The sequence below is a fragment of the Mustela lutreola genome, chromosome 5 (genome assembly GCF_030435805.1).
Source record: "Mustela lutreola isolate mMusLut2 chromosome 5, mMusLut2.pri, whole genome shotgun sequence".
Taxonomy (NCBI): Eukaryota; Metazoa; Chordata; class Mammalia; order Carnivora; family Mustelidae; genus Mustela; species Mustela lutreola.
The window spans coordinates 126,266,089-126,292,835 of record NC_081294.1 but is presented as its reverse complement, the minus strand read 5'-3'; the positions used below and the strand labels follow the sequence as shown (position 1 = coordinate 126,292,835).

Sequence of the window (26,747 nt, the reverse complement as noted above, 5' to 3'; positions counted from 1 at the left end):
ATGTACTGTGTCTAATATATAATACATAGAACATTGGTATATATATGTCATATCAAACTATATAGATTACATTTCATTTCTCTGAAAAAAGTCTCAAGTTATTAGATTGAATTGTCTGAATAATTGTATGTCTAAACTTTGGGGACATAGGTGAGAGTTGCTGCCATCATGTTCGTAAGGGGATAGAAATACTGTTTCACATTTCCTCAGTACTTGATTCAGTATCGTGTTGAAATCATCATCATCGTTTTATTAAGCTCTTTAATGCTTTAACTCAGTTCACCTTTTGGGGGGCTCAGATATTGTGAAGTTAATGAAAATACAATCTTGTTCATTAAATCAAGGAGGGAAGTTATATGCCTTTTAATCGACTACAATGTAGTACATTCTATTTCTAGTCTTTTGTGTCATGGTATCCCACAATAAGTAACCCAGGGGTATATCTCACAATAACCGGTATTTCTTTATGTTGCAATAGCTCTGGTTTTGGTAGATCATCTATCTGTACAGAGTTATCATTTTTAAAAAATTTTTAAATTAAAGTATTGGAAAGCATTTTGCACCAAAATAATTATTTTTCCATGAGAAGTAAGGAAGGTTATGTCAATAAATTTAAATAGATGATATTCATATTTATGTTTGCTTTTAGAAAAAAATGCAGTGAGTTATTAGTGTTGGCTGAGGATGACAACAAATTTGTTTGTTTTACTTTTGGTTCTACTGATTAGTAATTAAAATGCACATCTACACACTGCAAACAGTTGCCACCTCTTTCCACCATGGCAGCTATGGTGAAGTATACAAAGTTGCCACAAAGTGTAATCAGCTATATTGGATTTATATTTATATTAAATAGAAATATATTTATATTATATTAAATATGTAGATTTTAAATAAGATACAGTGAATTATATAATTATCTAAGTTTCTTTAATATAGATACAAGAATATATGAATATATGTGTATATATATGATTAATTTTATATGTCTGTTTTGCTAGATTTGTTTGGTCAGAGATCATTCTAGATGTTTCTGCTATATTTTTTAGATGTGAGTAACACGGTCAGTAGACTGAATAAAACAGATTACTCTCCATTATTAATCCATTATTTATGTGGGTGAATCTTATCAGTTGAAGTCTTTCAGAGCAAAAATGTAGGTTTCCCAAAAAAGAAGCAATTCTTTCTCTAGACTGCTAGATAAAAACTCTGCCTGAGTTTTTCCAGCTTTCTGATCTGCTCTGTGGGTTTTAAGCTTAAGTATGGACTCAATACTGTAATATTAACTCTCACCTGGATTACCAGCCCACTGGCCTGCCCTACAAATTTGGACTTGGCAGGCCTTGTAATTGTATAAGGCAATGCCTTAAAAATCTCTTTCAGTATCCTATGGGTTTTGTTTCTCAGGAGGATCTTGACTAATAAAGTAGGACATGAGGATTTCAGAAGTGATCTATTTCAGTGATATAATTTTTACCATGACAAAGCTGGCTTATGTGGTTGTTTGATGTTCAGTATTCATTTTATAGGTTTAATGGACGCGTCCTTTGTATTTGGATATTCTCTGAGTTTTGGGATAGCAGCACCCCTTTTGAAGGGCACTAAGAACGGAACTTCTGCAATTAGGTAAGCCATTTTATGTCCTTGTTTGTTGTTTACATTGTTTTCAATATTTTGGGTAGATACTGTAACCTATAAACCTATTACACTTAATTTGTAATAACCATATTTTTAGGAAAAACATGTAAATGTGACTGATATGGATATATATGTACATATAAATCTAGAATATGCACTTTTATCCTTACTGTTTGATATGTAATTTTAAAAACACTATTTATAATGACAATCTTATTACTGTTCTACATAGTTTTGTGAAAAATTGTGGAGAAACCCCATAACATAAAATTTACCAACTTAGCCATTTGTAAGTGTATGATACAGTTGTGTTAACCATGTGTACTTTGTTGTGTAACAGACCACTAGAACTTTTTATCTTGCAAAGCTAAAACTCTATATCCATCACAAATAATTTCTATTTACCCACTTCTCCCCAGACCCTGAAAACCACCATTCTACTTTCAACAATTTTGACTACTTTTTATAACTCATGTAAGTGGGATCATGTAGTATTTGTCTTTTTCGTGACTGGCTTATTTTACTTAGCATAATGTCCTCAAGGTTAATCCATGTTATAGCATATGCCAGTATTTTCTTCCTTTTAAAGGCTAAATAATATTCCATTGCATGAATATGCTATAGTTCTTTATCTTTTAAGCTTTTATTATTTACTTATTTTTATTTATTTTATTTTTTCCCCACCCTATCCCTCCCCCCACTCCCCCAGAAACCCTCAGTTTTGTTTCCTGAGAGTAAGAGTCTCTTATGGTTTGTCTCCCTACCTGATCCCATTTTGTTTCAATTTTCCTTCCCTTCCCTCTACAACCCCCTGCTCTGCTTCTCAAATTCCTCATATCAGAGAGATCACATGATAATTGTCTTTCTCCGATTGACTTATTTCACTCAGCATAATACCCTCTAGTTCCATCCATGTTGTAGCAAATGGCAAGATTTCTTTTTTGATGACTGCATAGTATTCCATTGTGTGTATATATACCACATCTTCTTTATTCATTCATCTGTTGATGGACATCTAGGCTCTTTCCATAGTTTGGCTATTGTGGACATTGCTGCTATAAACATTTGGGTGCACGTGCCCCTTCAGATCACTGCATTTGTATCTTTAGAGTAAATACCTATCAGTGCGATTGCTGGGTCATAAGATAGCTCTATTTTCAACTTTTTGAGGAACCTCCATGCTGTTTTCCAGAGTGGCTGCTCCAGCTTGCCTTCCCACCAACAGTGTAGGAGGGTCCCCTTTTCTCCGCATCCTCACCAACATCTGTCATTTCCTGACTTGTTAATTTTATATGCCATACTTCTTTATCCATGTATCTGTCTATGGACATTTAGCTTATTATGTACACTCCTTGATTACTATGAATAATGCTTCAGTTAACATTGATAACATGGATAAGCAAATATCTCTTTGAAATTCTATTTTCAGTTCTTTTGTATATATACTCAGAAGTGGGATTAGTAAATCATATGGTAATTCTATTTTTAATATTTTTGAGGAACTTTCATCTTATTTTCCATGGAGGCTCTACCATTTACATTGCCACTAGTATTATATAAGGGTTCCAATTTTTCAATGTCCTAGTTAGCACTTACTATTTTCTTTCTTCTTCTGCCTCTTCCTCCACCTTTTCTTTCTTCTTTTTTCTTCTCTTTATCCTTCTTCTAGTAGTCATCCTGACAGTTATGAGGTGATAGCTCATTGCAGTTTTGATTTTCTTTTCCCTAATGATTAGTGATATTGAGCACCTTTTCATTTACTTGTTGCCTATTTGTCTATTTTTTTTGGAAAAATGTCTAAACATTTAGTGTGTAACATGTACATATGGTGCTTCTTCTAACAATACCATTCAAAGACTCATAGATGCCATATTCATCATATTCATTTCTCTCATCATACTACCTCTTACAAGGGACCATCTGAGAAGACAAGAAAAGTGTGACAGTATGACAACTACAGATTTCACTGGTCTTACTCTGTAATCCATTGTCCAGAAATAGCTGACTTGATAGAACAGTGTCATGGCTTGGTACCTTCAACAGTTTTTTGGTGGAATCTTTAAGTTTTCTATATTTAGGATCATGTCATCTTCAGAGACAGTTTTACTCATTCCTTTCTGATCTGAATGCCTTTATTTGTTTTTCTTGACCAGTTGATTGGGTTAGTGTATCTAGTGCTGTGTTGACTGAAAGTGGGCATCCTTGTCTTGCTCCTGATCTTACTTTGTCATATATGGTCTTTATTATGTTGATGTATGTTTTCTTAAGTTCAATTTGTTGAGAGTTTTTATTATGAATGAATGATGAATTTTTTCAATGATTCTCTATATCAATTAACATGATCCTATGATATTTTATCTTTCATTTTATTCATGTGGTGTATCACATTGATTGATATGCAGTTATTGAACCATCCTTGCATGCCTGTTATAAATCCCACTTGATCATGGTGTATGATTCTTTTAATGTATTGTTAAATTTGGTTTCCTAAGATTTTGTTGAGCATTTTTGAATCTGTGTGCATAAAGGATATTGGCTTGTAATTTTCTTTTCTTGTAGTGTCTTTGTCTGGTTTTAGTTATACATATGAATGTAACATCCAATTTTAATTTTTTTTTATTTAATATGACAAATGGGTAAAGTTTCCCTTTCCCCCCTCAAAGGGATAGATATCTCATTGTACAGATAACATTTATGGATCATACCTTTTTTTTAAATTTTAATTTTTATTTATTTATTTTTTTACATAAAACAGACTTCAATATTTGTGACATAAAGGGTACTAACTTAATACATTAAGAATCTTCTAGAGATCAATAAGGGAAAAAAAACTCCTGCAAACACTTGTAAAGATTAGCAGGAAGTTCACAAAGGAAGGAATACATCTTCCCAATAAACATAAAAATATATAGAAATTGGTTCCATTTCACTACTAATTTGCAAAAATAATAACAGTAATATATACATATACATATTATTATGTTAGATATTATATTACATTATATTATATGTAGTTAGCAAAGATTTTGAATGAATATTTAGTGCTAGCTAATTTGTGGTGAAAAGACACAACATTTGAAGAATATAATTAGAATAATTTTTTTCCTTTTTAATTCCTTTTAATTTAAATTCAATTATTTGTTTCTGAAGTAAAGTTCAGGGATTCATCAGTCTTATATAATACCCAGTGCTCATTACATCATGTGCCCTTCTTCACCCAGTAACCCCATCCCCTAACCTCCCCCAGCAACCTTCAGTTTGTTTCCTATGATTATGAGTCTCTTATGTTTTGTTTTCCTCTCTGATTTCATCTTATTTTATTTTTCCCTCCCTTCCCCTATTTGTTTTGTTTCTTAAGTCCCACGTATGAGTGAGATCATATAATAATTGTGTTTCTCTGATTGACTCATTTCACTTAGCCAGATACACTCTAGTCATAGCCAAATACCATCCACATCATTGCAAATGGCAAGATGTCATTTTTTGATGACTGAGTAGTATTCCATTGTGTGTGTCTGTATATATGTATGTACGTGTGTATGTATGTATGTATGTTTGTGTGTGTGTGTATACACACATAGATGTATGTGTGTATATATATATATATAAACAATATTTGTTCTGGCAGTCCATAAACTTGGAATGTTCTTCCATTTCTTTGTGTTCTTCAGTTTTTTCATGAGTGTTCTATAGTTTTCTGAGTACACATCATTTGCCTCTTTGGTTAGGCTTATTCCTGGGTATCTTAGGGATTTTGGTGCAATTGTGTGTGGGATCGACTCCTTAACTTCTCTTCTGTCTCATTGTTAGTGTATAAAAATGCAACTGATTTCTGTGTATTGATTTTATATCCTGCTACTTTGCTGAATTCCTGTATGAGTTCTAGAAATTTTTTGGTGGAGTCTTTTGGTTTTTCCACATAGAGTATCATGTCATCTGTGAAGACCGAGAGTTTGACTTCTTTGCTAATTTGGATGGATGCTTTTTATTTCTTTTTGTTGTCTGACTGCCGAAGTTAGGACTTCTAGTACTGTGTTGAACAACAGTGGTGAGAGTGAACATCCCTGCCATGTTCCTGACCTTAGGGGAAAAGCTCTCAGTTTTCTCCCATTGAGAATGATATTCTCTATAGGCTTTTTACATATGGCTTTTATGATATTGAGGTATGTACCCTCTATCCCTACACTTTAAGGAGTTTTAACCAAGAAAGGATGCTATACACTGTCAAATGCCTTTTCTGCATCTATTGAGAGGATCATAGGGTTATTATCCTTTCTTTTATTAATGTATTGTATTACACTGGTTGATTTACAGATGTTGAACCACCTTTGCAGCCCAGGAATAAATCTCACTTGGTTGTGGTGAATAAGCCTTTTAATGTACTGTTGGATCCTGTTGACTTGTATCTTGGTGAGAATTTTTGTATCCATGTTCATCAGGGATATTGGTCTGTAATTCCTTTTAGTGGGGTCTGTGTCTGGTTTTTTGATCAAGGTAATGCTGGCCTCATAGAAAGAGTTTGGAAGTTTTGCTTCCATTTCTATTTTTTGAAACAGCTTCAGAACAATAGTTACTCATTTTTTAAATGTTTGGTAGAATTCTCCTGGGAGGCCATCCATCCCTGGACTCTTGTTTTGGGGATTTTTTAAAAAAGATTTTATTTATTTGTCAAAGAGAGGTAGAGTGAAAGCACAAACTGGGGGAGCTGTAGGCAGTGGGAGAACCAGGCTCCCTGCTGAGCTAGGCGTTCAATTCAGGACTCAATCCCAGGACCCTGAAATCATGACCTGAGTCAAAGGTAGATGCTTAAATGACTGAGACAGCCAGGCATCCCTGTTGGGAGATTTTTGATTACTGCTTCATTTTCCTTGCTGGTTATTGGTCTGTTCATTTTTTCTATTTATTCCTGTTTCAATTTTGGTAGTTTATACGTTTCTAGGAATGTCTCAGTTTCTTCCAGATCGCCTACTTTTTTGCTGTATAGTTGCTCCACAATATATGTTCTTATAATTGTTTGTATTTCTTCAGTGTTGGTTGTGATTTCTTTCATTCATTATTTTATTTATTTGTGTCCTTTCTCTTTTCTTTTTAATAAGTCTGGCCAGGGGTTTATCAATCTTATCAATTCTTTTAAAGAACCAACTCCTAATTTCATTGATCTGTTCTACTATTTTTTTTGTTTCTATTTCACTGATATCTGTTCTAATCTTTATTAATTCTCTTCTCCTGCTGGATTTAGTCTTTATTTGCTATTATTTCTCCAGCTCCTTTAGGTATAAAGTTAGGTTGTGTATTTGAGCTCTTTTATGTTTTTTGAGAAAAGTTTGTATTGCTATACACTCTTAGGACCACCAATGCTGCATTCCAAAGGATTTGGATAGTTGAGTTTTCATTTTCATTTGTTTCTATTAATTCTTTTTTTTTTTTTTTAAAGATTTTATTTATTTATTTGACAGAGATCACAAGTAGGCATAGAGGCACAGAGGCAGGCAGAGAGAGAGAGGAGGAAGCAGGCTCCCTGCCAAGCAGAGAGCCCGATGCGGGACTCGATCCCAGGACCCTGAGATCATGACCTGAGCCGAAGGCAGCGGCTTAACCCACTGAGCCACCCAGGCGCCCCTGTTTCTATTAATTCTTTTAAATTCTTCTTTAATTTCCTGGTTGACCCCGTCATTCTTTAGTCAGATGCTCTTTAACCTCCTTATATTTGAGTTCTTTCCAAATTTTCTGTTGTGATTGAGCTGACAGTTCAAAGCACTGTGGTCTGAAAATATGCAGGGAATAATCACAGACTTTTGGTACTGGTTGAAATATGATTTGTGACCTAGTATGTGATCTATTCTGGAGAATATTCCATGTGCACTCCAGAAGAATGTATATTTTGTTGCTTTAGGATGGAATGCTCTAAAAATATCTGTGAAGTCCATCTGGTCCAATGTGTCATTCAAAGCCCTTTTTCCTTATTGATCTTCTACTTAGATGATTTGTCCATTGCAGTGGATGGCGTGTTATAGTACCTTACTATTATTGTATTATCATCAATATGTATCTTTAATTTTGTTGATAATTCATGTTTATAATTGGCTGCTCCCATGTTAGGGGCATAAATATTTACAATTGTTAGATCTACTTGGTGGATAGACCCTTTACTTATGATCTAGTGTCCTTCCTCGTCTCTTATTACAGTCTTGGGTTTAAAATCTAACTTGTCTGATATAAGGATTATGACCCCAGCTTTCTTTTGATGTCCATTAGCATGATAAATGGTTTTGCACCCTCTCACTTTCAATTTGGAGGTGTCTTTGGGTCTAAAATGAATCTCTTTTGAGCAGCATATCTATGGGTCTTGCTTTTTTATCTAATCTGATATCCTTTGTCTTTTAATTGGGGCTTTTCCCCCATTTACATTCAGAGTAATGTATATCAGAGTATCTATTGAAAGATATAAATTTAGTGCCATTGTATTACTTGTACAGTCACTGTTTTGTATATTGTCTCTGTTCCTTTCTGGTCTATGTTACTTTTAGGCTCTCTCTTTGGTTAAAAGATCTCCCTTAATATTTCTTGCAAGGCTGGTTCAGTGATCACAAATTCTTTTAGTTTGTGTTTGTCCTGAAGCTTTTTATCTTCCTTCTATTTTGATTGGCAACCTGGTTGAATAAAGTATTCTTGGTGCATATTTTTCTCATTTAGCACCCTGTCTATATCATGCCAGTCCTTTCTATCCTCCCAGGTCTCTTTGGATAGGTGTTCTGCCAATCTAATGTTTCTGCTTGTATATGTTAAGGACCTCTTGTCCTTCACTGCTTTCAGGACTTTTTCTTTGTCTCTGAGATTTGCAAGCTTCACTGTTATATATTGAGATATTTACCTATATTTATTGGTTTTGAGGGGGTTCTCCGTACCTCCTGAACTTGAATATTTGTTTCCTTCCTCAGATTAGGTATGTTCTCAGCTGTCACTTTCTCAAAGATACCTTCTGCCTATACCCTTTACTCTTCTTCTAGGATCCCAATTCTAATATTGTTTATTTTTATAGTATCATTTATTTCTCTGATTCTCCCCTCATGACCCAGTAGTTGTGTATCTCTTTTTATCAGCTTCTTTATTCTCCATAATTTTGTCTTCTATATCACTAATTCTCTCTTCTGCTTCATTTATCCTAATAATTAGTGCTTCCATTTTTTATTGCATCTCATTAATACCCCTTTTTATTTCAACTTGATTAGATTTGAGTTCTTTTATTTCTCCAGAAAGGGGATTCTTTCTCTTTTTTTAAAAAATTAAATTTATTTATTTTTTAAAAATAAACCTATAATGTATTTTTATCCCTAGGGGTACAGGTCTATGTGAATCACCAGGTTTACACATTTCATAGCACTCATCATAGCACATACTCTCCCCATTGTCCATATCCCCACCACCCTCGCCTGTCCCCCCTACCCCCAGCAACCCTCATTCTGTTTTTTGAGATTAAGTCTTGGTTTGTCTCCCTCCCAATCCCACCCCTTTCATTTTTTCTTTCCTACCACCCAACCCCCCCACATTGCATCTCCACTTCTTCATATCAGGGAGATCATATGATAGTGGTCAGAAAGGGATTCTTTTTATTGAAAATATTCCATTAAGCTTATTCCTAGTAATTTAAATTGTTTTGTTAGTATTGTGCATGGAATCTTTATAGTATTATGTTTCTTAATTATTTCTAGTAGGAGGAAAATCTATTGATATAGAGGGCACTGTATTCAATTCTTTGCTTATACTTTGTTTTTTCCTTTGTTCTTTGCTTACACTTTTAATTAATTTCCTCAGTCTTCTTGGTTATCAGTTGTTTACACATACGTAATAACCATATGTAGCATAATGCACATACTTATAATACATAGCTGGATTCAAAAACAAAAAGAGAAAAAGAGCAAATTTCTAAGTATTATAATCAGTGAGGAAACACATAGCCCTAGTGACAATCTTCTCCCTAAGTGTTATAAAATAATTTTACAACTATGAAAAATTTTCCAAGATTGTGGCCTTAGCATAACTGAAGGCAAAGAATGTTGAAACTGCAAAATGAACAATCAGTAAAAAGAGAAAATCAACAAATCCAGCACAGGATCCCTCACCTTCCCCTCCCACCCTGCTCACTGCAAAGTCTGTAGAGGCAGACCAAGAAGAACTGCAGAAGATAAAGCCTATAAAAGGGTCCTTTGGGTGATTAGGTATGATCACTAGAAGGGTAATTAACATTCAGTCTGAGTTGAGTCAGAGAAGGAACTGTTTGAATAAGATTTCCAAGTATTGGTGATTTAAAGGGCCAGATATCAGATAAAGTGTTAGTTATGTACCTTAAAGGGCCAGGGTTGTCCTAAAGGGTATGCATGATTTAAAGGGGCAGGGGTGATTTTAAAGATAGGTGATATTTAAAGAGATAGTCTTCCAAACACCTGGTTTCTGCTGAAGAAAAAAAGTAAAAAAGAACAAAGAATTATTTTTGCCTCCTGGGTGGACATGGGAAAAGAAAGAAAAGGGAAAAATAATTCTTTGGAGGACTCACAATCAGCAAAACAAAACAATAGGGACAAATTAACAGAAAATGTTTCATCTCTCTCTCTCTGTTTGATTATGGCATTATTGTAATGAAATATACGATGTTAAATTTTTTTATTTTTTCTCTGTTAAAGTGTTGAAGATAGTTATGACATCCAAAGCTGGCTGCAGCATTGGTGGATTTATTTTGGTTTGGTTTCAATTATTGCATGGTCTACATTAATACCATTGTCATGCTTTCCACACAGTGTACGAGGTAACTATAAAACTATAATTCATTTAATTAAAAGACAATAGATTCCTTGTCCCCACCCCCATCTCCAATGTCAGAATATGGCTGAACTACATTTCTTTTTGTTATGGAGATATGGTGACATATGCTAGTGTTATTTGAGCAAATGAAGCTGGATTTGGCCAAATATTATTTTACTTATGTGCCAGACTTTAATTAGTATGTATTTTTGCTTCTTGCCATTTTTTAAAATACTAGAGTTCATAATTTTTCTTTAAAAAGAAGCGTGTTTTAATCTATTTATCTAGTATTATTTAATACATGAAAGAATTATTGTAAGCTAAAATAAGTATTAACTTTTTTTTAAAACACTGAAAAATAACATGTAACATTAGAGAAATCATATACTTTCCTAACAGTAGTACAAAATATTTTTAGCAATATCAAAGATTACTCTTTTACATTTTAGGGCTGTGCTGTCAAATGCTAAAGTCACTTGCCACATGTGGCTACTTAAATTTCAAATTAAAATTAGAAACCCATGTACTCAGTCATAGGAGCTACATTTCTAGTATTAATAATAGCTTCATATAGCCCATCGCTACAGTCTTAGACAGTACAGATATGGAAAATTTTCATTATTATAGAATATTCTTCATGACAACACTGTTTTAGGAGAATGTGCTTTTTACTTAATTAGATTGATCTTAGCTTGTTCACACATAGCTCACTTGTCATTTCAAGAAAAACTGGGTTTATTAAGATGTGTGCATATATTTGTATACTTTTTAAATTACTCAAACATGTCATAAGATTCTTTTACTTGTTATCCTAAAGGTACAGCAAAGATAAAAGCTGAGAAGCGTAAGCAGCCTCATCCATTTGGTGGACAGATTAAAGATAAGGAATTTGAAACTAGTATCAAGGATTTATTTGCTACTCTTTGGGTAAAGTAAAATATTTTATGCACATAAGGCAAATAAGTTGACCTGTAGAAGATTTAAGAAAATAACCACAAAGTGTTCAACTAAAATCTGAGTAGGACTTTCAAAGTCTTAATTAACTTTTTCATTTTATAGATAATGAGAAATAGGACCTGCCTTACATAAGTGGCATTTCCAGGAACATGGCTAGTGTCAGAGAATGGTACTAGTATTTTCTCTCTATTTCTTTTAATTTTACTTTTGTGTTAATTTGTTTTGTTCTTTCCCTGAAGAAATACATAAGACATTTAATGAGATGACTTACAGGTATTAACATCTTTTTAGTATGCTTAAATGACTTAGCAGAGAACTCTAGAAGTTAGCAAATATTCTTGCAAACATCATATTTTATGGAAAATACCTCAGTATCCAATGGAGAAGAAATCTTTGCTTCTCTAGGTAAGAAACAAGACCTACGATATAGACATAGAGGGATTTAAAAACTCAACTTCTTTTTAAAATTTTTTAGATTTTATTTATTTGAGAGCGTAAGAGACAGAGAGTATGTGAGTGCAAGCAGAGGAGGAGCAGAAGGGGGCGGAGAGGCAAAGAATCTCAAGCCGACTCCATGCTCAGCATGGAGTGGGCCATGGAGCTCCATCTCACGACCCTGTGATTATGATCTAAGCTGAAACTGAGAGTCCGATGCTCAACCGACTGAGCCCCCCAGCGCCCTGAAAAAAACCCAGCTTCTAAATAGTGATTCTATATTCAATTTGCTTCCTCTTCTCCTTTTCATAACTTTATCCTTTATGTTGTGGGCAGAACGGCATTGAAGATATAATTCTAACACCCATGGCCCTATGGAGCCATGTTCTTATGTGGGTCTTAGATCTTAAAAAAATTACAGATTAAAAGCAAGTGATTAACAATTATGTAGAGGAAATTCCATGTAAAATGGAATTGGGTCAAAGTCAGCTTCACCAACCAGGAGCTTTTAAATGGAAAACCCTAAAGCAAGAGAAGGAATTACTCATGCAAAGAATGGTCATTAAGAAAATTCCAGGCATAAGAAACACATGTGGAAACAGCTTGAGACGGCAGAGTTTTGGCTACATTCAGTTTAGAGAATACTTGTATGTTTAGAGCATGGTTCCTTGGTGGGCAGAGTGAAAGAATATACTGGGTTGGAGAGACAAGCAGAGGCTAGCTCTTGAAGGTCCTTGTGGGACATGATGAGAACTTCAGATTTTGTTTTTAACACAACAGGAAGTCACTAATGTACATAAGGGAATAATGTTTTAAGAACTTTAAAACATGGTTTTATGTAAAAAACAGGTTAGAGTGGGATAAGAATTGAAAAGGCAGTATGATTTGGGTGTTGTTAACAGGTAGTTTTCTCTCGGTATTATAAATGGTTATTTTTTATTCAGCTGTAGTATATGAGACCCAGTTGCAAGAACCATCTAAAGAATTACTTGGCATTTGTAAATTCAGGGCTATTGACAATGGTTTGTAGAAGGAAAAAGGTAAACCTTTCACACAGGAATATGATTTGAGGTTCTTGAACCTTAAGAAAGAAAGAAAATAAATTAAAACCTAAAATATGGGCAAGCAAATGTTCTAAAATCTACATATAGACATGTAATATTAAGATCCAACAGAAAGCTTATGTATCTAGGCTCTTGCCTTTAGGTAAGAAAACAGAGGAAAATGGGCCATACTTTAGTGAACCTACTAGATTAGAAAAGTTCCCACTGTTTGCCTTGTTTCGTGACTTAGCACCTGCCAAAGCTATTTCTCAGCAAAATGTATCTATTAAGCCATGTTGGTGAGATTATTCTTTTTATTTTATTTTACATTTTGGTGAAATTTGAGTAGGGTATTTCTTCTCTGATCCTAAGTGAGTCAGCCAGTGATTTCTATTAGGTTGGTGGTTACTCGTGAGTTAATTAAGCAATGCAGGTCATTAAAGAATTCACATAAGGAATGTAAGAATTCATGTAAGGAATTGAACAGTGGGTAAAAATCTCCTGATTTTTTTAGGTGTAGGTTTTTTTTTTTTCTAAAAAAAGAGTTTTCTTGTCATAAATTTTTATTTAAAGGATCCAGAGAACTATCTAGTTTTAGAATGTATTCTCTCTACTATCACCATATATCTTGCTGGTCCTTACTTATATATTTAAGAAAATTCATCAATTAAGGAAAGAAAAGAGTTTTATTTAGATTCAGTAAAGATAATTTTAATTTTAAAATAGATAAAATAGACATAAATAAAAGCTAAAAAGCCAGAACAGAGACAAAATATTTAATATATTTATAAAGTTGTAATATCCATTGCAAATCCTTAATAATATCTTAGCAAATCAAATCCAACATTAAGAGAATTATTCACCATGATTGAGTGGGATTTATTCCTGGGGTGTAGGGTGGTTCAATATTTGCAAAACAATCAACATGATATATTACATTAATAAAAAGAGAAGAATGATATGGTCCTCTCAATAGGTGCAGAAGAAGTGTTTAACAAAATACAGCATCCATTTTTGATAAAAAACCCTCAACAAAATGGGTGTGTATGGAACATGCCTCAACATTATAAAGGCCATGTATGAAAGACCCACAACTAATACCATTGGGGAAAAACTGAGAGCTTTTCTTCTAAGTTTAGGAACAAGACAGAGATGTCTATTTCACCATTTCTATTTAACATAGTATTAGAAGTCTTTAGCCTTTGACAATCAGACAACAAAAAGAAATAAAAAGAATCTAAGTTGACAAGAAGTAAACTTTCATTATTTGCAGAGGACAGGACACTTTATGTAGAAAATCCAAAAGATTCCACCAAAAAATTGCTAGAACTAATACATGAATTCAGCAGAGTTGCAGGATACAAAATCAATGTACAGAAATTTGTTGCATTTCTATACACTAACAATGAAGCTGAAGAATGAGAAATCAAGTAATTGATCCTATTTACAATTGCACCAAAAAACACAAGATAGGAATAAACCTAACCAAAGAGGAGGTAAAAGATCTGTACTCTGAAAACTATAGAACACTTATAAAAGAAACTGAAGATGACACAAAGAAATAGAAAGGTCTTCCATGCTCATGAATTGGAAGAACAAATATTATTAAAATATGTATACTACCCAAAGCAATCTACATATTTAACACAACCCTTATCAAAATACCACCAACATTTTTCACAGCATTAGAACAAATAATCCTAAAATGTGTATGGAACCACAAAGCCACAGAGTAACAAAAGCAATCTTGAAAAACAAAAGCAAAGCTGGAGGCATCATGATTCGGGACTTCAAACTATACTGTAAAGCTGTAGCTATCAAGACAGTATGGTACTGGCATACTGTCTTAATATTAAGATCTGTTGGATCTCAATATTACATGTCTATATGTAGATTTTAGAACATTTAGGACATTTGCTTCCCCATATCAACAGATCAAAAGAACAGAACAGAAAACCCCAAAATGGATCCACAACTATAAGGTCAGCTAATCTTCAACAAAGCCGGAAAGAATATCCACTGGAAAAAAGACAGTCTCTTCAACAAATTGTATTGGAAAAACTGACAACAATATGCAGAAGAAGGAAATCGGACCACTTTGTACATTACACACAAAAGTAAATTAAAAAATGGATGAATGACCTAAATGTGAGAAAGCAATTCATCAGAATCCTAGAGGAGGAACAAGCAGCAACTTCTTTGACATCAATGGTAGCAACTTCTTACTGAACACATCACTGAAGGCAAGGGAAACAAAAACAGAAATAAACTATTGGTAGTTTGTCAAGATAAAAAGCTTCTGCACAGCAAAGGAAACAATCAACAAAACTAAAATGTAGCCCGTGGAATGGGAGAAGATATTTGCAAATGACATATCTGATAAAGGGCTAGTATCCAAAATCTATGAAGAACTTACCAAACTCAACACCCAAAACCCAAATAATCCAGTTAAGAAATGGACAGAAGACATGAATAGATATTTTTCTAAAGAAGACATACAGATGGCTAACAGACTCATGAAAATATGCTCAACATCACTCATCACTGAGAAATGCAAATCAAAACCATGACAAGATACCACCTCACACCTGTCAGAATGGCTGAAACTAATGACACAGGAACTAAAAGATTTTGGTGAGCTGTAGGGAAAAGGGACCCCTCTTGCACTCTTGGTGGGAATGCAAACTGGAGCAGCTGCTCTGGAAAACAGTATGGAGGTACCTCAAAAAGTTAAAAATAGGGATGCCTGGGTGGCCCAGTCAGTTAAGTGTCCAACTGTTGATTTCAGCTCAGGACATGATTTCAGAGTCCCGGGATTGAGCTCCACATCGGGCTCTCTGCTTAGTGGGGAGTCTTTTTCTCTCTCCTTCTGCTTGCTCTCTCTCTCTCTCAAATAAATAAATAAATCTTACAAAAAAAAAAAAAGGCTAAGAAAAGGACTATCCTATAACCCAGCAATTGCATTATAGGCATTACCCAAAGGATTTAAAAAAATACAGATTCAAAGGGGCATATGCACTTTGATGTTTATACCAGCATTATCATCAATAGCCAAAATAATGAGAGAGACCAAATGTCCATCAGCTGATGAATGGTAAAGAAAATGTGGTGTACACACACACACACACACACACACACACACACGGGAATATTACTCAGCCATCAAAAGAATGATATATTGCCATTTGCAATCACGTGGATCGAGATACAGTGTATTATGCTATGTGAAATAAGTCAGTCAGAGAAAGACAATGCCATACATGGAATTTAAGAAACAAAATATATGAACATATGGGAAGGGTAAAAAGGAGGGGGGGGGACAAATTATTAGAGACTCTTAAAGATAGAGAACAAACAAGATTGATGGAGGGAAGTGGGAAGGGGATGAATTAAATGGGTGATGGGTGTTAAGGAGGGAGGGCAGTTGTTATCATGAGCACTGGGTGTTGTGTGTAAGTGATTAATCACTGAACTCTACTCCTGAAACAATGTTGTACTTTATGTTAATTAACTAGAATTTATTTAATTTATTTTTTTAATATTTTTTAAAAAATTTATTTATTTGACAGACAGAGATCACAAGTAGGCAGAGAGAGAGGGGGAAAGCAGGCTCCCCACCAAGCAGAGAGCCCGATGTGGGGCTTGATCCCAGGACCCTGGGATCATGACCTGAGCTGAAGCCAGAAGCTTTAACCCACTGAGCCACCCAGGTGCCCCAACTAGAATTTAAATAAAAATTTGAAGAAAAAAAAGTAAAAAAAAAAAAAAACATTATAATATCCATGAGGTGAAAAGTTACAAATAAAAAGTCAATGGGTTTAAGCTCAAGAATAGAAGGTGAACCCTCTTATGCTGTTGGTGGGAATGCAAGTTAGTGTAGCCACTTTGGGAAACAGTGTGGAGGTTCCTCAAAAATTTAAAAATAGGGCTACCCTATGACCCTGCAATTGCACTACTAGGTATTTACCCCGAAAGATACAGATATAGTGAAAAGAAGGGTCATCTGCACCCCAATGTTCATTGCAACAATGGCTACAATAGCCAAACTGTGGAAAGAGCCAAGATGCCCTTCAATAGATGAATGGATAAAGAAGATATGGTCCATATATACAACGGAATATTACTCAGCCATCAGAAAAGACGAGTACCCAGCTTTTGTATCAGCATGGGTGGGACTGGAGGAGATTATGCTAAGTGAAATAAGTCAAGCAGAGAAAGTCAATTATCATATGGTTTCACTTATTTGTGGAACATAAGGAATAGCATGGAGGACATTAGAAGAAGGAAGGGAAAATGAAGGGGGGAAATTATAGGGGGGGAGAGGAACCACGAGAGACTATGTACTCCAAGAAAGAAACTGAGGGTTTTAGAGCAGAAGGGGGTGGGGGGATGGGTGAGCCTGGTGATAGGTATTAAGGAGAACACATATTGCATAGAGCACTGGGTATTACATGCAAACTATGAATTATGGAACACTACATCAAAAACCCCTGTACACATATAGGAGTACTATTGTATGGTGACTAACAACATAATAAAAAATAGATTAAATAGATTAAGCATGTGAATTAGTGAAATGTTAATGTGTAAATTTGAAAATGTTTCAAAAATATTTTGTTGTAGAATGCCAAAAAAAAAGAGCAATAACTATCCATAGCTCTCAGAATATAATGGATTAAAAATATATTTCAAAAGAATAAAAATAGAAAGCTTAGTAATTAGGGAAATAAATCAGGGAAAAGAAAAAAATGAAATTATGACTGGCTAGAAGTAGGTAAAGAATAAATTTTATAGGAGAAAACTTTTTAAATGTATAGAGCAGAGAGATCAACACCTTTACCTTCTCTTTCTTTCTCATGCCTTAAGTCTTATACCTTATTAACAGAGAAGACAGTTATATACTAGAACTCCAGTGAATGAAGACTTGTTAATGAATATTATGACATGAAAGAACTTTTTGAGCTATATAGGACAAATTGAATTTAAAGTGTTACTCATTAGTTTTGTGACTAGAAATGGTTGACAGAATACGTCAAAGGCAACTAGTGTCCAATTATTTAGATATTATGCTATTGGTGGTCAAAATATTGAATTTCCTTGGAAAACAGGTGAACTGCTATCATAGAAACTAGAATCAATATACGTTTGACACAAGTAAGATTTTTAAAAATATAGTTATTACTTGTATTTATATCAGGACTTCATGTACTATTTTCAGTTTCTGATCCATCTACTAGGTTTGATGAAATAAATTGTTGTTTGTAGAAGCAGAGTAAGTGAGATTTCAGGATAGAGGGCTGAAACATTTTTAAACTTGGAAAAACAGCCTTTTCTAGGTGAGTTATTTTACTCTTATTGACAGATTTAATAAAGATAACCATCATTGATTTTCTATGGCTAATTGTAGATGTTCTTCATGAGGAACCAAGATGAGAGAAAGGGAGAAGTTAATTGATCAAGTAAAACACTTGAATAATTCCAAGAAGTTTATTGGAATCCTCTTCAACTTATGTTTTCCTTCTATTTGCCGATATGAAGGCCTTTTACTGGCAAGATCATTGTCTCCTGTCATACTACTTTGATTAGGGTAGAAAATAGATTAATGCTTCTATCACCTAAAAGAAGAAGCTCCATAATTAATTGGGACACTGCATACCACATCTTCAATGAATCTTGGTTGGGTCTTTAGGAGCTCTTTCCTTCCTGCAGCATTCCTCTGCCTCAGTTTCCTCATTAACATTTGTTTCCCACTGCTACTTGAAACCTGTCCTGTGTCTCAGTCTACTTGTCTGTGTCTACTATACCATTTACCTTATATTTTGCTGATCCTGTCCTTGTTTCCTACTCTTAGTGAGTAAGTACATGCAGGAGTACTATTTTGGTTGGTTACCATTTGAAAGCATGCATCCCAGACCAGCATGAACCCCCTCTGGTGTGGTAAAGACCATGGTTTTAGATAAAACTGTGGTGGAGTAGGGCTGAGGCCCACAGTACTATAAGAAATGGTTGTTGCATGAATTATCTGCTACTATGAAGATTTGATTTCTTCTTTTCTTTTTCAGTACATTAAGTCTGATTTTATTACATAAAATGCCTTAAATACTGGTTTTCTGTCTGGCCTTTGTCTTTGCCTCCTGTATTTATATTTAAGAAAAAAATACATTTTTTGAAGATTTTAATTATTTATTTGAAAGACAGAAATCACAAGTAGGCAGAGAGGCAGGCAGAGAGAGGGGGAAGCAGCCTCCCTGCTCAGTAGAGAGCCCGATGCGGGGCTTGATCCCAGGACCCTGAAATCATGACCTGAGCCAAAGATAGAGGCTTAACCCACTGAGCCACCCAGGCACCCGACCCAGCCACCCAAAATAGACTTTTTTAAAATGAAGAAAGCCTAGATACTTTTTCGGAAGGGTCTATTGTAGTCTGAGTGTTTGCTATGCTCACAGTGTCTTTCTAAGTAAAGTGCCTGTAGCCCTTTCTGAATAAAGTGCCCAGAAGTGTTTCCTTGTGCAGAGTTGCCATGCTCTATATAATGTAGTTCAAATGTAATAGAAGTAGATATAAGCACACAGCTGATGGAAAGAAGCTGAATATCTGGGTCTTTGTAGCAATTAAGACAAAACAATGGAATGCCCACTAGAGAGCAGACCAGATAAGCTGCCATTTGCTTCTGAATAATCTTCTGTTTCTTTAGGAGTGCTGAATTATTCAGCTACTCAGTGTTTTTGGCTTTTTCACTTTACTGTATAACATTATAGTAAGTCTCATCAACTGGATTAACCTGTTCATTTTAATTCTAAAAAGTTCAAACACAAAAATTATCTAGTGCAGTGGTTCTTAGTGTGGCTCCCAGGCCACCACTATCCTCATCATTGCCTGGGAATCTGCTAAAACTGCAAATTCCTGGGCTGTGCTCCAAACCTACTGAATCAGAAACTGAAAGTAGGACCTGGTAATCTGTGTTTTACACCATCCCAACGATTCAAAGCACACTACAGTTTGTAAACAACAAATCTCCTAATCTAGTGTGACCCTCTTACTTTATAAATTATGAAAATGATGTGTATTCTTTCCTGGGTAATTTCTAGTTGCCAGAAATTAAATTATTACATATATTCCATTCTCATGATTACCTGGATATATATATATTATCATTTCTAGTTTATAGATCATCAAGCAATAATTTAAAGAGGATGAGTAATTTTTCCAAAGGCATCTGTATCTTTGATGCACACACACACACACACACACACACACACAGGTAGCTGAACCGAGGTTAAGAATATAAAAATATCTCATGTACCTGACTAAAACACCATTCCTGCATCTACTATTATATAATACTCCCTAAAAATGGAATATAGAGAGATGTGACTTGCTAATTGTTGTTTCAAAAATCAGTTGCAGGGCCAAGATAAAAGCGAGGTTTTCTGTTCCTTATTCTACCTGTTATACCTAATACAGATTGCCGTTTCCTATAAGATCATGGTATAGACCTGTGAAACAAAAGACAGAACTCAGCAACAGATTAATATATATAAAAACTTGCTATCTGATAGGGGAGGCAGTACAATGATATAGTTCAGTAAATGTGATGATAAATTTGATTCTCTGTATGGTGAAATGAAGTTGGACCACTACTTCATATGATACACAAAGGTGATTTACAGGTTAATAAAACGTGACTAGGAAAAAAAAAAACCCAGCACAGTTAATGCTAACCCATGAAAGAAGTATCTTGTGACATAGAGGTAGGAAAAGTTAAGCAAGGTTGTAATAGTGTAAAATACAAAGTAAAAATTAGTGGATTAAAGTTCTGTTCTATGAAGGAAACTGCAGACAATGTTAAAAGTTGGGTAACAGGGGAGCTTGGGTGGCTCAGTGGGTTCAGCTTCTGCTTTTGGCTTAGGTCATGATCTCAGGGTCCTGGGATGGAGCCCTGTATGGGACTCTCTGCTCAGCAGGGAGCCTGCCCCCCGCCCCCACCGCCTGCCTCTCTGCCTACTTGTGATCTCTGTCAAATAAATAAGTAAAATCTTAAAAAAAAAAAAAAAAAAAGATGAGTAACATCTCTCAATGTAACAAGAGATTAGTAATTAGAATAAATAAGGAATTCCTGGAAAATCTATACAAAAATTTTAGGAAGCCTAATAAAAATATGAATAAGCAGTTCACACACAATAACCAAGTCTAAATAGCTATGAATTACATGAAGAAATGCTCAGTTGGACTTGAATTTAGGAAAGTACCATATAAAGCATTGTGGTATGACTTTATATCCATCAGCATGGCAAAATTTTAAAAGCCTGCTGATAATACCAAGTGTTGCTGATTACATGGAGTGTACTACTTATCTATTGCTACGTGACAAACCACCCCAAAACTTAGTGGCTTAAATAATAGAACATGATTTTGCTCATTAATCTGCAGCTTTGTCAGGGCTTACTCCGCTCAGCTCTATTTGTCAATTAAAGTGAAGTCTGGGGGATAAAATCCCCTGATGGCTTGTTTACTTAACTGTGAGCTATCGATACTGGCTGTTTGCTGGAACACCCACACATGGCCTCTCCATCTGGCCTTGACTTCTCACAACATGGTGAAAGAGTCCCAAAGCCAGAGTCCTGAGAGAGTGAGCATATACAGCAGAAGTCCTATTGTCGTGTTATGATCCAACCTCAGAAGTCATGCCGCATCTCTTTGTTGAGACAGCCATTGAGGACTTTCCCAGTTCAGTGCCTCCTGATGGGGGAATGGCAAAGTTCTCAAGGGTATGTGGAACTGAAAATATTGCTGTGGTGAATATTATAAATTGCTACATGAAGAAAATAGAAAACTCTGCTTCATTATTGGTGGGATTATAAAGTGATACATTTTTGGGAAAAATTTTAAAGAAATAATGGAATGAAGTGTATAGTACATCTTAATGCCCAAGCAATCCTGTTCTGGGGTATATACTTCCAAAGACATTCTACTCTGGTCCTTAAGTGTGCACGCACAGGCACATTTAATATAGTCTTGTTTGTGACAGTGGGAGTTGAAGTGAGCCTAACTTGTGGGAGTAGATGAATATGGTAGGATCACAGTATGTAAATTTAGATAGCACTCAGAAGATGAATTAGATTAATACAGAGAATATGTTTAGATTTTTTTTAAATGGTGTTTACGATTAGAAAAAAAATTAAGTTAATTTAACAATATATAAACAAAATGCCACTGAAATGTTTCAAAGATAAGTATATAAGAAATACAGAAATCAGTTTGAAAGTTTATATTTTAATGTTAATTATTATCATGTTAATTACTATGTATAGTATAATAGTACTATACATCCTCCTGAGACTTCTGAGTAAGTTAAAAAAATGCAGAATTTGGGCAACTGGGTGGCTCAGTGTGTTAAAGCCTCGGCCTTTGGCTCTGGTCATGATCTGAGGGTCCTGGGATCAAGCCCTTCATCAGGCTCTATGCTTAGCAGGGAGCCTGCTTCCTCCTCTCTCTCTGCCTGCTTCTCTGCCTACTTGTGATCTGCCAAATAAATAAATAAAATCTTTAAAAACAAATGCAGAATTTACGTGACTTCACTGTATGTGGAATACCCAGGAGTAAAATGTTATAGAATCTTAATAGTAATACTAGTAATTTTCCTTGTGTGTTGCTTAAGTTATCTTCATTTTGTTTTTTAGTTAGGTGAAAAGATTTCTTAAGGAAAGAAATAGATTAACTAAGGTAAAGGAACATTCTAGACACCTGGTTAATGATATCTATTTTTCCTTAATTTTTGTAGAAATTTCCTTATTTTTGTAGAAAACTGCCAGAATCTCAAATAAAAATTATAGGTGGTATGGAGGTCAAATGAATAAAAATGGTTCAAATACTACATGTCTTTAATAGTATATTATTATATATTATATCTTGGTGAACAGCAGATTTTGATTTATATATATGTTCAGTTTAGATTGGGAAAGGTAAAATTTTTGCTGATTTGTCATTAACATGTGAGTGAATAAATCTATTTTTCTTTACCTAACAAAATGAAATAATTTGTGTATAACATTTCTATTTTAGGTTCTGTTGAAGAATCCAATATTAATATGCCTAGCTCTGACTAAAGCTTCAGGATCTTTTGTTTTTATTGGAGCTTCTGAATATTTGCCTTTGTATATAGAAACTCAGTTTTCATTAACACGCCCTATAGCAACTAAAATTGCAGGTAGACCTTTTCTGCTCATTATACTCATTTTGAAGTTTTTATATAAAATTTTCTTATATATTTTTATGAAATATTTGAAATAAGCATAAAGTGGGAGTAATATCATTTGCTGAAGTTTCATTTATCTTATTTCATTTTATTATTTTTCAATGCTATATATTACTATATATCACTCAGTGTTCATCAATGCACATCACAATGAGTGTACTTTTAATCTCCTTTATTTTACCTACTCCCCCACCCACCTTCCCTGTGGCAACCACCAGCTTATCACCTGTATTTAGAGTCTGGCTTTTTGTTCCCCTTTTTTTTTTTTCATTTGTTTTTTTCTTAAATTCCACATATAAGTGGAATCATTCGGTATTTGTTTTCTCTGAATGATTTATTTTGCTCAGGATTATAACCTTTAGGACCATCCATACTGTTGTGAATGGCAAGACTGCATTCTTTTATTCCATGGTATATGTATTTCACATTGTCTTTATCCATGCGTCCGTCTATTAGTGGACACTTTGACTGCTTCTATAATTTGGCTTTGTAAATAATGCTACAATAAACATAGGGAGGCATATATCCCTCCAAATTAGTGCTTTTGTATTCTTTGGAAATATTCCTGGTAGAGAAATTACTTGATCATAAAATAATTCTATTTTTAATTTTTTGAGGACTTCCCTACTGTTTTCCATGGTGGTTGTATCAGTTTGCATTCCCACCAACAGTGTACAAGGGTTCCTTTTCCTCCACATCTTTGTCAGCACTTGTTTTGATTCTAGCCATTCTGATAGGTATGAGGTGATATCTGGTTGTGGTTTTAATTTACATTTCCTTGATGGTGAGTGATGGTGAACATCTTTAAATGTGTCTGAAATGTGTGTCTTGTAGGCAACATATAAATGCTTTTTTTTTTTTTTTTTTTTTTTTTTTTTTGAGAGAGAGAGAGAGAGGTGGGGAGGGGGCAGAGGGAGATAGAGAGAATCTTAACCTTTTTTGTATTTTCACATTGATATTCTCCACTCTTTTCTCAAGTCCAGTGAGTATCTTTATGATCATGACTTTGACTTCTCTATCAGGCATATTACTTATATCTGTTTCACTTAGATCTCTTGCTGTGGTTTTGTTTTGTCCTGCTATTCATTTGGGACATATTCCTCTGTCTCCTCATTTTGTCTAACCCTCTGTGTCTATTTCTCTTGTTAGGGAGCTGTATCTCCTTAGGAAGAAGAGGTCCTGTAGTGCTCTGCAGTGCAGAGTCCTCTCTTCACCAGAAGCTGGCACTTCAGGGTTGTTTCCTATGTGTGTTGCTTGTGCCCAGCTCTTGTGTCCCAGCTGCTTTTTCCTTCAGTCCATCCAACTGAAATGGCTCTCTTTACCTGTTGTGGGCAAGTGTTAAGTCCCCAGCTGGGGTGGGGCACACGGTTTTAACCACTCCTACTGCTGCTGGGACTGAGGCCCTTAAAACATGTGAGTTGAGAGGTATGGTGTTGGCAAGGTTTGCACCAGTGTTCTGGGGAAGACTTCTGCAGACACTGGGACTGAGGCAAATGTGGCTGAAGGGTGGATCCATCGAAATCTGGGAGTCCAGGGCACAGTGTAAACAAGTTAGTTAGTGAATGTGGGGACAACTCTGGAGGAACATAAATCTTAAAATAGACAGTAATCATGCTTATCTTTTGATCCAAAAGAAGACATTATCTCTATTGTACTTGACAGTACATGTATCTTCTCTTAGTTCCAGGAGGAACAAAATCTCTGTTTTCTAGAACTATAAGCAAACTTCCTTCTGTTATTGAGAACACTCTCTCTATTACCCAAGGCTGTGCAAATATCTTTGAAGAGATAGGGCAAAGATCGGTCAGTGATTCTGTTTGCTAGATATGCAGAAACATGAGCTACATGGAGAATTGCTGCCCAATTTATATGACAGTAATTATGTAACATGTAAATAATGATTGTCAGATTAAGCAGACAATCTAGTATGTTACTTGCAAGAGGCACTCCTTAAATATGATGACATTGAAAAGGCTGAAAGTCAAAGGGTAGGAAAAGTTCTACTATGTGAATGCTAGCCAGAAGAAAAGGTGGTATAAATAGTTGTTGTGAAGAGATCATTTATAGTGACAGCAGTGAGGTAGATGAAACAATTATACATGGGCATGCCCTCAAAAATGTAGCTTTAATTTTTTAAAAAAAGATTTTATTTATTTGAAGAGAGAGAAAAAGAGCACAAGCAGGCAGATAATTCAATAAAAATGGACAAGAGACTTGAAAAAGTATTCAATAGAAGATGCTATCCCTTGGCCAATATTCATATGAAAGTGGGTTCACCTCTATTGGTTTTTAGGGAAATGCATATGAAAACCACAACACAATCCTATTATTAATTCACCACAATGGCTAAAATGAAAAAAGGGGGATGCAAGTTGGCATGGATGTGGAGTGGTAGCATTTCATTCCCTACTAGTGAAAGTAAATTGGTTTAACCATTATATATCTGTTTGGTAGTATCATGAAAAGCTGAACTTATATATATATTCCCTCCTTCAGGAATTCTACTCCATGTTACATACCAGACTTAAATTCCTCTCTTAAGGATATACCTAGAGGAAGTGCAAATATTTACAAAAAGATATGTACACGAATTTTTTAAGTTGCACCATTATTCACAATATCACAGTGAACAAGTTGTGGTGTATGAGTATTTTAGAATGCTGTTCAGCAATGAGAAGGCATCATCTGTTTTCATGTATAAAAACATGAGCGAATTTTTCTAACATCATACAAACAAAGAAGCCTTAATGTATACATACTTTATGATCCATATTTTATAAAATCTTGTAAGTGCATAAAAGAGCCTTTGATCTTCTGGAAGTATTAAATTTTTTATCTGGATGGTAGTTTCATAAGAACAGTCACTTTGAAAAGTCATCGGCATGTACAGTTGTGATTTGTGTACTTTTCTGTACATCAGTAAAATCTTTACAGAGTTGAAGTTCTGTGCATTGGTTGAATTTCCAATTGTCTTGTTTCCTTTTGGGGTAGACTTTAAAGAGCTAGCCACTTAATTGTTGAACTCCCTGTGCCCAGTATTTTCTTATCACCTAGGTCAATAGCCTGACAGGCAATGTTTTCCTAGCTGAGTGGAGTTCTCAGTTTTGTACTCACAAATGTTTGTGGTTTTCCCAAATCTGTACTTGTTGGGTTCAAGCTGAATAAACTAAGGGCCTTTCCCTGGGTTAGTTATATGGCTTGGGGATGGGGATAGGACTTGGAGCTCAAACATTTTATATAGACTGCCATCCATTCCCCTTGTTTTTCCTTTATCTCATTCCTGCTTGTGATTGTACTATTGTCCTTCATTTCTGGGATTCTGGGGTAAAATGTGGCTTGCCTCTTTTTGACTTCCTTACTTTCAGGCTTACTTCTCACCCTTTGAAGTCTCCTGATTCAGTTCCATTTCTCACAATTTTCTTCATAAATATTGCCCCTCCTCTATTTATTTGTAGTTTTTTTTTTTTTTTGCTTTCTAATGAAGGTATTTGTGAATGTCTACCTTTTTTCAAACATTCATATGTTTACTTTGTGCTGAACACTTTTCTAAGCGATTAAATATGGGCTCCTGTAATTCTCTTAACAACCTTATCATGGTGATATAATTATTTATAGATTTTCCT

At 34.8% G+C, this 26,747-nt stretch overlaps 1 protein-coding gene across 2 annotated transcripts in view; it reads left to right on the top strand.

The window, feature by feature from the left end:
* Window positions 1-26,747, top strand: part of SLCO6A1 (solute carrier organic anion transporter family member 6A1) — a 90,854-nt gene that overhangs the window by 19,655 nt on the left and 44,452 nt on the right. For both annotated transcript variants that reach the window (XM_059175562.1, XM_059175560.1), the window contains exons 4-7: window positions 1,530-1,626; window positions 10,317-10,438; window positions 11,252-11,361; window positions 22,932-23,076. In XM_059175562.1, the coding sequence (XP_059031545.1) occupies window positions 1,530-1,626; window positions 10,317-10,438; window positions 11,252-11,361; window positions 22,932-23,076 (474 nt within the window). The remainder of the gene's footprint in view (window positions 1-1,529; window positions 1,627-10,316; window positions 10,439-11,251; window positions 11,362-22,931; window positions 23,077-26,747) is intronic.